Source organism: Podarcis bocagei (assembly GCF_964188305.1).
Source record: "Podarcis bocagei genome assembly, chromosome: 12".
NCBI lineage: Eukaryota > Metazoa > Chordata > Lepidosauria > Squamata > Lacertidae > Podarcis > Podarcis bocagei.
In genome coordinates this window covers 59,141,555-59,155,552 of record NC_138137.1, presented here as the reverse complement: position 1 = coordinate 59,155,552, position 13,998 = coordinate 59,141,555, and the positions used below count along the sequence as shown (strand labels likewise).

The 13,998-nt window shown below is 46.3% G+C and overlaps 1 protein-coding gene across 2 annotated transcripts in view; it reads right to left on the bottom strand.

Moving 5' to 3' along the window:
- MYO1G (myosin IG) overlaps nucleotides 1–13,998 on the bottom strand; it is a 104,838-nt gene that overhangs the window by 75,945 nt on the left and 14,895 nt on the right. For both annotated transcript variants that reach the window (XM_081163517.1, XM_081163518.1), the window contains exons 3-8: nucleotides 12,899–12,992; nucleotides 9,575–9,740; nucleotides 7,668–7,721; nucleotides 5,609–5,704; nucleotides 3,178–3,294; nucleotides 1,603–1,809 (exon numbers count right to left, since the gene is read on the bottom strand). In XM_081163517.1, coding sequence (XP_081019643.1) covers nucleotides 1,603–1,809; nucleotides 3,178–3,294; nucleotides 5,609–5,704; nucleotides 7,668–7,721; nucleotides 9,575–9,740; nucleotides 12,899–12,992 — 734 coding nt within the window. The remainder of the gene's footprint in view (nucleotides 1–1,602; nucleotides 1,810–3,177; nucleotides 3,295–5,608; nucleotides 5,705–7,667; nucleotides 7,722–9,574; nucleotides 9,741–12,898; nucleotides 12,993–13,998) is intronic.

Sequence of the window (13,998 nt, the reverse complement as noted above, 5' to 3'; positions counted from 1 at the left end):
TGGCCCAAACGCCTTGTGCGAACGAGAAGGGGTCCGCACCTCCTACCTTCTATGGGATGTGACACATAGATAGCAGTAAATTACAACATTCCTGGGACACGGGTGGCACTGTGGTCTAAACCACAGAGCCTAGAACTTGCTGATCAGAAGGTCGGCGGTTCAAATCCCTGCGACGGGGTGAGCTCCCGTTGCTCGGTCCCTGCTCCTGCCCACCTAGCAGTTTGAAAGCACGAAAAGTGCAAGTGGATAAATAGGTACTGCTCCGGCGGGAAGGTGAACGGCGTTTCCATGTGCTGCTCTGGTTCACCAGAAGTGGCTTAGTCATGCTGGCCACATGACCCGGAAGCTGTACGCCGGCTCCCACAGCCTATAGAGAGAGATGAGCGCACAACCCCAGAGTCGTCCGCGACTGGACCTAACGGTCAGGGGTACCTTTACCTTTACAACATTCCTAGAGTGGACATGAAAGGGGATGTTTGCTCCACTCGGTAGAAAACTTCCTGTTTCCTCCTGAACTGGGGCAAACTTCCTCTGCATGTGACTAGAGGTGGGCATAACCTTACCTGCCCAGGTATCAAAAGGGGCAAGGCAGAAACCACTCTCTCTCTTCTCCATCTTGCTTTCACCGTGTGAGTAGCAGTGACTGCCTGTCTGCAGTCCCTGGGACTAACTCTCATATGGGGTAGTTCCATGTGTATATACCGTATTTGTGCATCTATACGCCCCTGTAGAGGTAACGCTCTGCTTTGCGAAGGCAAACCTCGCACCATACGTGCAACAGTATGTCAAGGAGCGATATGCCTGCTTTTCCTGACCTTTGCCTTCTTGGCTAGAATACAGGGTTTCCCCCTAACCTCTTGTCCTTTCACATTTTGTTTGCCAGACATATCGCTTGGCTGGAGCATGACCGGGGACGCAGACGTAATCAAGTATCGGGGGGAACATTTGAGGGAAGCACCTTCTGACACTTGTATTTGCTAACGCTGGAAATGTGCGTAGATGGAAATCCATTAAGTTCAGGGTGGTTTCACTACTGTTTCCAATTATTGACTTCTGCTAATAAAAGGAGCCTCTGTAGAGCTAGCCAGCAGCTTGCCTGGAGCATACTTGCCAGCGTGCTTCTGGACAGCTCACCTGCATTACCAACTCCTGTCTCATGCCATCACTTCTCGCCCCCTATTTTGGGGGACTCTGAATTAAGAAAATGGGGGAAGATCTATCCATGCATAAGATGCCCCCAAATTTTGGACATTATTTTTTAGGGGGAAAACCTATACACGGGAAAATATGTTACTTTGTAACCTAAGTCTGCCTTCAGGGATCCATCTGTGAACTGAATGTGTGAGTAAACTTCTTTTATAATACTTTACACAAGATTGTGTCTTGTCTATTCCTTTTAAGGGGGAGAAAAGGGGATTACCAGGAATCCTATATTGAGAAGCTTAAACAAGCTTGCAAGAAACTAACCACTGTGTGTTTAAAAGGGGAGTGCACTCTGCTAAGTAAAGGGACCTGCTAACGCAAGTTTGGAAGGCTATGATTAAACAATATATTCTCTCTCCTGCCTCCCTGAACATTCCCACACCTTGCCATAGCTACTACCTTGGCACAAGCATCCCTCGCGTAGTTGGCCTCGTTGGCGCTGTGGCCCTTTTGGATGACTTCCCCGCCCCCGGTGGCCACTGTCCGATAGAGGAGCGTGTTGAGGAGACTTTCTGGTTCGGTGGAGGTCAGCTCGGCTAGGTAGGACACCAGTTCGGCGTTCTCAACCCCCACGTCGTCCCCCGTGGCGACAAAGCACACGTTGCCCTGGGAAATCCAGCGAGAGAACAGCAATCAAACAGACAGAAGCACATATCGCTGAATCGTCCCGATTTAAGCAGGACATCCCGGAATTACAGAAGCTTCTGATTGGATCATGGAACATTCCAGGCTTATATATATATACATATACTTTTCAGAGATATACATTTCACTGATTTTACAATCATCTTGACATTTTAAAACTTGACGTCCTTCTCCCTCTTTCTGCAGTTCCTTAAGTTTATTTTTAATATCTTCTGCTTATCCAAATTCACTTAACTTACTCATTTACAGTCAAACCTCGGTTTTCAATCATCTCCGTCGCCGAACGTTTCGGTTCCCAAACGTCGAAACCCAGGAAGTACGTGTTCCGGTTTTCGAACGTTTTTCGGAAGCCGAACATCCGATGTGGCAGACAATCAGCTTCCGATTGGCTCTTCCAATTGCAAGAGCCAATCAGAAGCCATGCCTCGGAAATCAAACATTTCGGAAGTCGAACGCCCTTCCAGAACGGATTACGTTCAACTTCCGAGGTACCACTGTATTTATCTTCTTTAAATATACAGTCATACCTCGGGTTAAAGTTGCTTCAGGTTGAGCATTTTCGGGTTGCGCTCCGCGGCAACCTGGAAGTAACAGAATGCATTACTTCCGGGTTTTGCCGCTCGCACATGCACAGACGCTCAAAATGACGTCACGCACGTGCGCAGAAACGGTGACCTGCACACGCGCAGACGCAGGTTGCATTCTCTTCAGGATGTGAACGGGGCTCCGGAACGGATCCCGTTTGCATCCAGAAGTACCACTGTATATTCTTATGTAACTACAGGTTATTGGAACATTCCTGTTTGGGGTTCGGCGCAAGTCAGCTGGTTTTGCACCAAAGCACCGGACAAAAATACGCTCTTTTTTGGTTTTGCATTCTGATGTGAGTCATCTTGCTCCCGCGACCCAAAAAACGAACGTCCCAATTTGGATCACCCAGATGTTGGAGGGCATGGAAGCAACCATGAAGCCAACAGGAGGCCTGTTCCAAAATGGCGGCCGTATTCCACATTCCTCATGTTCCACTGTGCCTAGGCGGCCACCCTCCTTCCCAGGCCCCATTCCAGTCAGGTAAATCTCTGGAAACAAAGGGCTAAAAACCGGCGCTGCTCTCCCAAATGATCTGGTCCCTTTTAACTTCATATTTCAGCTGGTTGACTAAAATCCCTTATTTTGGCTGCTGGTCCCTTATTTTCAAATCTGTAAGTTGACAGCTATGCAGAGGGCATAAAGGACAAAGCCATGCGGCTGTTTCCTTTCTAACTTGAATATTTATTCCGTCTGTGTACGCCTTCCCGGCGCCAGCAAGAAATGCCCCCCTTCATTTACCAAGTGCAAAATGGCCGCCAGGATCTTGTAGACGGAGTCGATCTCTTCCGAAGTGAAACCGATCACGGTCATGGCGTCGGCAACGGCCCGGTGGCTGGATTTCTCGCTGCCTGAGGACTAGGGTAGCAAGGGGATGCCGGGGAGAACCGGAAAGGAATGAATGAGGAGAAAGAAGAGAGGGGGAAATAAAAATGATGATGCGTGAGCACTGCCAGGAAGACTTTTAACATACCGTATTTTTCGCCCCATAGGACGCACTTTTCCCCCTCCAAAAATGAAGGGGAAATCTGGGTGCATCCTATGGGGCGAATGCAGGCTTTCGCTGAAGCTTGGAGAGCGAGAGGGGTCGGTGCTCTCCAGGCTTCAGGAAGACATCCGCAGCCTAGGCAGCCCTGCGGGAGGTCCTGCAGGGCTGTCTAGGCTGCGGATAGTAGCCTGCTTCCCGGAGCGCCGGGCGCGCTGAAAGCAGAGCACCCGGCGCTTCGGGAATACACCCGCAGCCTAGGCAACCCTGCGGGAGGTCCCTGTCTAGGCTGCGGATAGCAGCCTGCCATCCGGCTCGAGGGGCGCCCTGAAGCAGAGCGCCCCTCGCGCCGGGCAGACATCCGTAGCGAGGGGAGCCCTGCAGGAGTTCCCCGCAGGGCTCCCCACGCTGCGGATAGCAGCCTGCCGCCCGGATAGCAGCCTGCCGCCCGGCACGCAGGGCGCCCTGAAGCAGAGCGCCCCTCGCGCCGGGCAGACATCCGCAGCGTGGGGAGCCCTGCACGAGTTCCCCGCAGGGCTCCCCACCCTGCGGATAGCAGCCTGCTTCCTGGAGCGCCGGGCACCCCGAAAGCAGAGCACCTGGTGCTTCGGGAAGACATCCGCAGCCTAGGCAGCCCTGGGGGAGTTCCCTGCAGGGCTCCCCACGCTGCGGATAGCAGCCTGCCGCCCGGCGGGCGGGGCGCCCTGAAGCAGAGCGCCCCTCGCGCCGGGCAGACATCGGCCAGCCCCACAAGCTCGGGGGACAGCGGGGAGGCACAGCGCCGCCATCCCGCTGTTCCCCGACCTGGTTTCGGGGGAGAAATAAAGGAAAACATTTTTTCCTTTATTTCCCCCCCAAAAAACTAGGTGCGTCCTATGGGACGAAAAATACGGTATATATAAAAACATGAACGGATGGGATTTCGGATAAATGTGCAATTTATTGTCCTTGCTTTGAACGTTGTTGTGTAATTATCTCGCTTGTGCAGACAGGTATTCTGAAGAAGGCATTTTATAGGGTAGGATAATGGGCAATGGGGTGAATTTGTGGCACCAAAGGGGCGGCAGCCCGAGAAAGCTTTGGGGAACCACAGAGCTAGATGAACTCTTTCAGATTTGCCTTTTAAAATTCCATTTATTCAGGGCTTTTTTCTTTAAAATAAAATGTTTAGGGGTACTCTCATTATCCTACTCCTACTGAAATAATCCCCTTCAGTGAGGCCAAACTTGGATTCACAAAATGTTTAGGGGTGTGCATACCCCTGCGTACCCCCAGGAAAAAAAGCACAGCATTTATTCCTCCAAGACAAGCTGGGAATGCAAAGCTTTCAGTGGGAAATGAAAAATCAGTGCCCCCCAGTGGTGGTTTGGGGTCTCTGCTCTCGCAGTGACCAACCCAAATCCTGCCACCCGATTCAGCAAGAAAAACACTATACTTGGATCCTAAAATTAAAAATATGCCTTGGATCCCAGGGTAAGGGAAGGTTTTTTCGTTTCGTTTTGTTTTGTACCAAAATAACCCATTGATTTGGAATTTGGGGGATATGAAACTTGAGGTGTCATGTGCTTTTTTATTTCCTCACTGCTGAAGAGGCTTATTATTATTATTATTATTATTATTATTATTATTAAAGGCAAATTCTTATGTTACTTGATGCTCCGAGATACCTGCTGATAGATCAGATGTGTTACAAGTTTATAATGTCTTTTTCTATCTTGTTTTATATGTATGTTATATAACATTCAGAAGATTTTTTTTTCCTGATTGAGAAAAGGATACAAGAATGCAAAACCCACAGTTTTGATAACTGAAAATTGCCAATTGTTTTGCAGTACTTTATTATTACATCGGGAGTGTTGTCTTTGCGCTTTTAGTTAGCTACTGGATTGAATACATTAGACATATCTGGGTTTTAGTTGGGTTTTTACAGAGCTTGCATTTTAATTCTTTGGTTCTTTGCTGTTTCTATAACCCATAGCATTATTTTAATAAATGTTATAATACCAACCTACTAACTCTGGAGTGTGTCAGTTTATTAACCTTTACATGTTTAATTATAATAAACAAGGAGAGATGGGGGGGGGAGAAATGTGTGCAGTTTAATTAGTCTGGGAAAAGCTGAAATTGGTCGGAAGCTTTTTAAAAGGTGTGTTTTTTGGGGGGAAATGAAACCCCAGGGAAACTTACGTGGTTGTTGGCACCTTCTCTGGTGAACCTGTAGGCTGCCGGATCCCTGCTGAGGTGGAGGGACTCCAGCAAAGCGTCCGAGGCTCCAAGCAGCAACTGCAAGAAAGAAGAACTCTCTCATAAACAGCCCTGCACCGCAGCTTCCGAACCCAAGTCTGAGCAGGCAGATTCTGAAAGATGTGTCACTGGACAAAAATGCGACATGCAGACAGGCATGCGTGCAAGGGAGCGATATAAAATTGTGGCCTGAAATGCTAAATCCGATTGTGCACCAGAACTCTGCATTTGCTGTGTTGTTTCTTTGCGCTGTGGGTTAAACCACAGAGCCTAGGACTTCCTGATCAGAAGGTCGGCGGTTCGAATCCCCGCGACGGGGTGAGCTCCTGTTGCTCGGTCCCTGCTCCTGCCAACCTAGCAGTTCGAAAGCACGTCAAAGTGCAAGTAGATAAATAGGTACCGCTCCGGCGGGAAGGTAAACGGCATTTCCGTGCGCTGCTCTGGTTCACCAGAAGCGGCTTAGTCCTGCTGGCCACATGACCCGGAAGCTGTACGCCGGCTCCCTCAACCAGTAAAGCGAGATGAGCGCCGCAACCCCAGAGTCGGCCACGACTGGACATAATGGTCAGGGGTCCCTTTACCTTCTTTAAAAGCCAGCAAGTTACTAGACCTCATGACGGCTGAAAGAGGACAGAGCTGGAAAGAGTTGACTCTGTCTGCCGATGCCTCTGGCGCCATCTACTGTTGGCTTCCTGGCCTCCTGCCCTACCAGGCCCTGCACCAGCCAGCACTTATACCAGGGGTCAGCGAACCTTTTCAGCAGGGGGCGGGTCCACTGTCCCTCAGACCTTGTGGGGGGCCGGACTATATTTTGAAAGGGGAAAAATGAACGAATTCCTATGCCCCACAAATAACCCAGAGATGCCTTAGAATAGCTTTGGAAGTGGATAAAGGCTGTAGGGTTAGAAGTAGAAAATAGGGTATTTTAAAACAGTATTATTTGTAAGTGATAAAATGTGAAGTTATTTTAAGTGTGATTTAAAAAAAAAGGTGGTTAGAAATTATGATATATGTAAACTGCTAAAGATGAAGTAAAATGAAAATCAGATTGGGGGGACTTGGGGAAGCCCATTTAACAATGTTTAGAAAAATAAGGATACGACAATAATTTGTTTGTATTGTTTGTCTTTTCTGTTTGTGTTTTTTATTTGTGTTATAAAACAAATAAAAAAATTGGGGGGGGGGCATTTTAAATAAAAGGACACATTGTACTAATTTAAAAACATGTTGATTCCCAGACCGTCCGCGGCCTTAGTTTGCCTACCCATGACTTATGCTTTTAATATTTATACGTGGTAGTAAGGAGTGCTCGGTGCTGCCCGGGAATTTTTAGAAAACAACAAAAAGAAAATATTGATTTTCAAATGAATTGTGTAATTTGTGAATTTGAGCCTGCTACTCCAAAAATCAGGTGAAGTTACAACGCATTTTGGTACGCCATATTGATTCAAAATGGCGCCTGGAAACCAAACATTGACAAAGAGTACCAAGTTTGGCAACAGCATCTTAGGAGGTGGCCAAACCTATGACAAAAAGCAGGCGCAGTCACACCATGGTCTTGTTTCCACCTGCCGTACTGAATCAAAATGATGCCCTGCGTCCAAACATTGGCAAAGACTGCTACCCCCACCTTAGGGTATGTTTAGCGAGAGTATTTCGAGCGACAGCTGAACCTACGCCAAAAACGGGCAAAGCCAGGCCAAAGTGACTTCTTGATTCAAAATGGCGGTCAAACATTGATGGAAACCACGGCCTTCACCCTTGGGAACCCTTGAGTCAAGTTTGGCAACGATATCTCAAGAGGCTTCCAAACCTTTAGGGGACAAATGGACGGAAAACCACTTTCCAAAATATATAGCTGATGGCATACGTCGCTTTGAGATCTTGAGGGATAAGGGAGCAACATCAACACACAATCTGAGTATGGAGAAGCAGATCAGGAATGGGGAGAAATCCCAGCAGGAAGGGGAAAGGGTGAGTCCTTTTCGGGAGGTTTGCTCACCTGGTAGAAGGTGTGGAAATTCCTCTCGCCCGGCTGTTGTTTGAGGATGCGAGACTGCAAGGGAAGGGAAGACTCAGAATGCATCTCTGAACTGTGGAATAACCAGCCTCATATAACCAATACAAAGGTAAAGGGACCCCTGACCATTAGGTCCAGTCGTAGCCGACTCTGAGGTTGTGGCGCTCATCTCACTTTATTGGCCGAGGGAGCCGGCGTACAGCTTCCGGGTCATGTGGCCAGCATGACTAAGCCGCTTCTGGCGAACCAGAGCAGCGCACGGAAATGCCGTTTACCTTCCCGCCGGAGCGGTACCTATTTATCTACTTGCACTTTGACGTGCTTTAGAACTGCTAGGTGGGCAGGAGCAGGGACCGAGCAACGGGAGCTCACCCCGTCGTGGGGATTCGAACCACCGACCTTCTGATCGGCAAGTCCTAGGCTCTGTGGTTTAACCCACAGTGCCACCTGCGTCCCTTAAGCATAACCAATACGCTTAAGTTTAATTCAGGGGTCAGCAACCTAAGGCCCATGGGCCACAAGCAGCCCATGGGGGTCGTTTTACCGGCCCCCAAGCCACCCCCAAACCAAGCCGCCCATTTGGCAAGTCCCCGCGCGCTGCGCTAAACCAGCACAGCCCGGGGACTCGCTTTTGCGGCGCCGGAAATTCAGTTCCTTGAATAAAGATCAGGCTTACTAGCCGCTTTGCTTCTTAATATACTCTGGTTGGCCTCTGTTATTTTCTCCTACTGATAGGGAACCTATGTAAGGACTCTATATGGGCTCTTGGATACCCCATAAGGGTGTTGCAGGAATTTATGTATAGGTTGGGTGGGGGGGTTGCCCCTCCAGCAGATATCATGCACATGCAGCCCACTACCAAAATCAGCACAATCACTTTTGTGACTTTTGTGATTTGTCCCCACAAAACACTTCATCACAGTTTCTTCCTGTTTATTCAAAGGGCCTTTGCTGCACGATACCAAATGTAAGAATTCACTGATAAACGTATCTATGTGGTGGCTCACTGGGAAAACTTCAGAAATTCATATAGACATGTGAGCTCAGCTACTCATCAGCCCCTCTGCCTGAGTGATAATTCCTGGCATCCTGATACCTGAGCGCCAGACAGGTAGCCATTCCAGAAAGAACAAACCCAGATGAAGACAAAAGGGTGTGATTAACTTGGCTGGAAAACAGAGAATTGTAAATATATTTGGGTGTTTGGTGGAGGGCAAGGAGAACCATGGGGCAGGGTCCAGGATGCTCAGATTCCTGCCACCAGACTGTTAAGTTGTGGGTGAACATATCAGACAACACAGTAATTCTTCAAACAGCTCTTTTTTATTCAGAGGCCAGAACAGAACTGAACTGAAGGGCTCAGTCAGCCTGCTTATATAGAGCTCCAGTACCTTGTTACTGTAACAACTTTCTAAAACTATCCAATCACTGAACGTCACTTTCAATCCTTCATTTGCATACAAACTATCCAATCACTTAACGTCACTTTCGATCCTTCATTTGCATAACTATCTACAGTATCCCCCTGCTGGCCCAGGGTGAGAACTTCAGTACATAACACAGACCTCCCCTTTCATGATGTAACTGTGATGTAGTTTGGGGGGTGTAACAAGGGGATTAGCAGCTAATAAAAGTTTGGGGGCTCTTTTGTTTGGGGCTTCCATCTTGTTTCACCTTGTGGCAGGTGGGAGCCCTGTTGTGACAGTCTTCAATAAAGACCAAGCCTACTGGCTGCTGTTTTGCTCTGGTATTCCTGGCTGGTGTCCTTGTTTTTTTTTGTCCAAGGGAGCCCTCAGATTTCTCCGTAAACAAGGGAAAAGGAGCAGGTATTTTTCTTTTATAACACAATGATTCATTTGGGCCGCCCCACCTTCACCCACACCCAGTACCTTCTCCAGGAGGTAGTTGTTGATGTGGCCTCCCGTGGGGTCCCCTTTGAAGTCAAAATTGATGTCCATGTATTTGCCAAACCGGCTGGAGTTGTCGTTGCGGTTGGTTTTGGCGTTGCCAAAAGCTTCCAGGACGCAGTTGGACTTTAGCAGGACGTTCTTCACCCTGAAGGAAAGCAGAGAGGAAGGAAGACAGAGAGGGAAGAATCAGGGCCAGGGGGATGTAGCGATTGTTTTGTGTGTGTGTTTTTTAAAGATATTTATTAAAGTTTCACAAATTATATAATCAAACACAACAATACAAACAAACACAAACAAAAGAAAAACAAGTATAATTTCAAATCCTTATTTTCTGAAAACTTACTTCACCGACCTCCTCATACCTCCCCTTTCTGCATTCCAATTTCAAATATTTAGTTCAGCAAATCCTCCCCCTTAATTTTACCTAATTGTTAACCTTTCTTTTCTTTTAACTTAATCTTTACAGCTGTAATCCACTTATTTTCTAAAGCCGCATCATTTTAACACTCATTATGGCAAACCTAGACAACATCTTAAAAAGCAGAGACATCACCTTGCCAACAAAGGTCCGTATAGTAAAAGCCATGGTTTTCCCAGTAGTGATGTATGGAAGTGAGAGCTGGACCATAAAGAAGGCTGATCGCCAAAGAATTGATGCTTTTGAATTATGGTGCTGGAGGAGACTCTTGAGAGTCCCATGGACTGCAAGAAGATCAAACCTCTCCATTCTGAAGGAAATCAGCCCTGAGCGCTCACTGGAAGGACAGATCGTGAAGCTGAGGCTCCAATACTTTGGCCACCTCAGGAGAAGAGAAGACTCCCTGGAAAAGACCCTGATGTTGGGAAAGATGGAGGGCACAAGGAGAAGGGGACGACAGAGAATGAGATGGTTGGATGGTGTTCTTGAAGCTACCAGCATGAGTTTGATCAAACTGCGAGAGGCAGTGGAAGACAGGAGTGCCTGGCGTGCTCTGGTCCATGGGGTCACGAAGAGTCGGACACGACTAAACGACTAAACAACAACAACAAAATTTTACAATGTTTCTTAAGATAGTTCCTAAATTTCTTCCAATCTTCTTCCGCCGTCTCTTTTCCCTGGTCTCGGATTCTGCCAGTCATTTCCGCCAGTCCCATATAGTCTATCACCTTCACCTGCCATTCTTCCAGGGTGGGTAGATCTTGTGTCTTCCAATACTTTGCAATAAGTATTCTTGCTGCTGTTGTAGCATACATAAAAAAAGTTATGTCTTTCTTTGGCACCAATTGGCCGACAATGCCCAGGAGAAAGGCCTCTGGTTTCTTAAGGAAGGTATATTTAAATACCTTTTTCATTTCATTATATATCATTTCCCAGTAAGCCTTAATCTTTGGGCATGTCCACCAAAGGTGAAAGAATGTACCTTCAGTTTCTTTACATTTGCAACATTTATTATCAGACAAGTGGTAAATTTTTGCAAGCTTGACTGGAGTCATGTACCACCTATAAATCATTTTCATAATATTTTCCTTTAAGGCATTACATGCCGTAAATTTCATACCGGTGGTCCACTACTGTTCCCAGTCAGCAAACATAATGTTATGACCAACATCCTGTGCCCATTTAATCATAGCAGATTTAACTGTTTCATCCTGAGTATTCCATTTTAACAGCAAGTTATACATTCTTGAAAGTATCTTAGTATTGGGACCTAACAATTCTGTTTCTAACTTTGATTTTTCCACCTGGAAGCCACTTTCGGGATGTAGCGATTGTTGGGCTCGGCTCCGAGTCGAGAGACCCAGGTTCAAATTCCACACCCATCCCTGCAAAACCTGCTGGATTTGGAGCGACTTTTCAGTGCAACACACGGCAGGCTTGTGGGACTTGGGCTCACACACACACACCCCCGAATCCTGAACATTGCTATAAAAAATTATTAGGCTACTAAACCACACCAACATCACAGGTGTATAAAATCAATCATCACAGATAATTAAAGGTACAGCTACACTTCTCTGCTATTGCAGCACAAACGAAGACATTAATCTGAGTTCATATATAACATCCAAGATCAAATTCAGTATTCAATCCTTTTGGAAACATGGTCCCCAATCGTAATATTAATTTATACACTTGCTGTAACAAGGCTCTAAGCACATCAACTGTTCTAAAAGGTAATTTTTTACCATGTAACATGGGGGGTGTAACATGGGGATTGTTGTTGTTGTTGTTTAGTCGTGTCCAACTCTTCATGACCCCCTGGACCAGAGCACGCCAGGCACTCCTGTCTTCCACTGCCTCCCGCAGTTTGGTCAAACTCATGCTGGTAGATTCGAGAACACTGTCCCACCATCTCGTCCTCTGTTTTCCCCTTCTCCTTGTGCCCTCCATCTTTCCCAATATCAGGATCTTTTCCAGGGAGTCTTCTCTTCTCATGAGGTGGCCAAAGTCTTAGAATCATAGAATCATAGAATCATAGAGTTGGAAGAGACCACAAGGGCCATCGAGTCCAACCCCCTGCCAAGCAGGAAACACCATCAGAGCACTCCTGACATATGGTTGTCAAGCCTCTGCTTAAAGACCTCCAAAGTAGGAGACTCCACCACACTCCTTGGCAGCAAATTCCACTGTCGAACAGCTCTTACTGTCAGGAAGTTCTTCCTAATGTTTAGGTGGAATCTTCTTTCTTGTAGTTTGGATCCATTGCTCCGTGTCCGCTTCTCTGGAGCAGCAGAAAACAACCTTTCTCCCTCCTCTATGTGACATCCTTTTATATATTTGAACATGGCTATCTTGGAGCCTCAGCTTCAGGATCTGTCCTTCCAGTGAGCACTCAGGGCTGATTTCCTTAAGAATGGAGAGGTTTGATCTTCTTACAGTCCATGGGACTCTCAAGAGTCTCCTCCAGCACCAGAATTCAAAAGCATCCATTCTTCGGCTATCAGCCTTCTTTATGGTCCAGCTGTCACTTCCATACATCACTAAACATGGGGATTAGCAGCTAATAAAAGTTTGGGGGCTCTTTTGTTTGGGGCTTCCATCTTGTTCCACCTTATGGCAGGTGGGAGTCCTGTTGCGACAGTCTTCAATAAAAACCAAGCTGACTGGCTGCTGTTTTGCTCTGGTATTCCTTCCTGGTGTCCTTGTTTTTTTGTCAAAGGGAGCCCTCAGATTTCTCCGTTAACACAGGTACTTGGGGACAGACTGCTTCCAGGTGTGGAACCTCCACACTTTCGTTACGAGTTGTTGCTCTGGCTAGTAGCCAAAAACAACCACACACTCTAGACTACAATTTCAGGAAGAGCACCCACAAAGTCGCTTACCTTTCCACCTCTGCCCTCTGGGTGGGGTTTGTGATAGCCGCAATATACTGCATAATATACTTGCTCGCTTCTGTCTTTCCAGCACCGCTTTCCCCTATAAAGAAGAACAAGACATTTGGGAATGTAGAGAAATTTTAAAAAATTTGGAAATGATATACAATGAGTTGAAGAAAATGTTTAAAATGACATTTGTAAAAAAACAAACAACCAGAAGCATTTTTGTTAGGGATTGTCGGACAAGACCTGCCAAGGAAAATAAATAACTTATTTATGTATGCTACAGCAGCGGCAAGAGTCTTGATAACATGAGGATGGAAGAATGAGGAAACCCCAACAAAAGAACAGTTGCAAGAAAAATTGATGGATGAGCTACGCAGAACCGGCGAAACTGACACACAAACTATGTGACAAGGACAACTGTGACTTTAAAGAAGAATGGTGACCTTTCTACAAAGTACTGAAAGAAACAACAAAATAAACTGTACTCCTTGGCAGGTTTTGAATAAACATACACAAATTTATTGAGGGTTAATATAGCAGATAGATAATACAAGGATGTATACAATTTTACAATATGCAGAGAATAACATGACTTGAGAAATCAGAGAGAGGAGCTGAGGGATGTCTGGGGGGACGGTTTGTTGGGGAGGGGGAATAATGAAATTGTTATGTTGAAATTGTTAGTATTTTTTTAAAAAAAGCATAGAGAACAGACAAAGAGACAAACAACTTTCAAAATATAAAAGAAGAAGAAGTAGAACAAGACGTTGAGGAAAGGAGTGGAACTGGGAGATGCTTCCTCCATCAATAGGGATAAGGACAGGTCCCACTTCAGACTGCAGGGTGGCGATGTGATGGTTTTGTTATTGTTATGAGAATCGTAAGGTCGCCCTAAGATATAAAATAATTGTTCATAAATGTACCAGGCAAACACATATATGGATATATGTGCTAGAATGATGTGGTTTTAGAAATTAAGTGGAGTACAGCTGTAAAGATTAAGTTAAAAGAAAAGAAAGGTTGACAATTGGATAAAATTAAGGGTGAGGATTTGCTGAACATAATATTTGAAATGGGAATGCAGAAAGGGGAGGTATAAG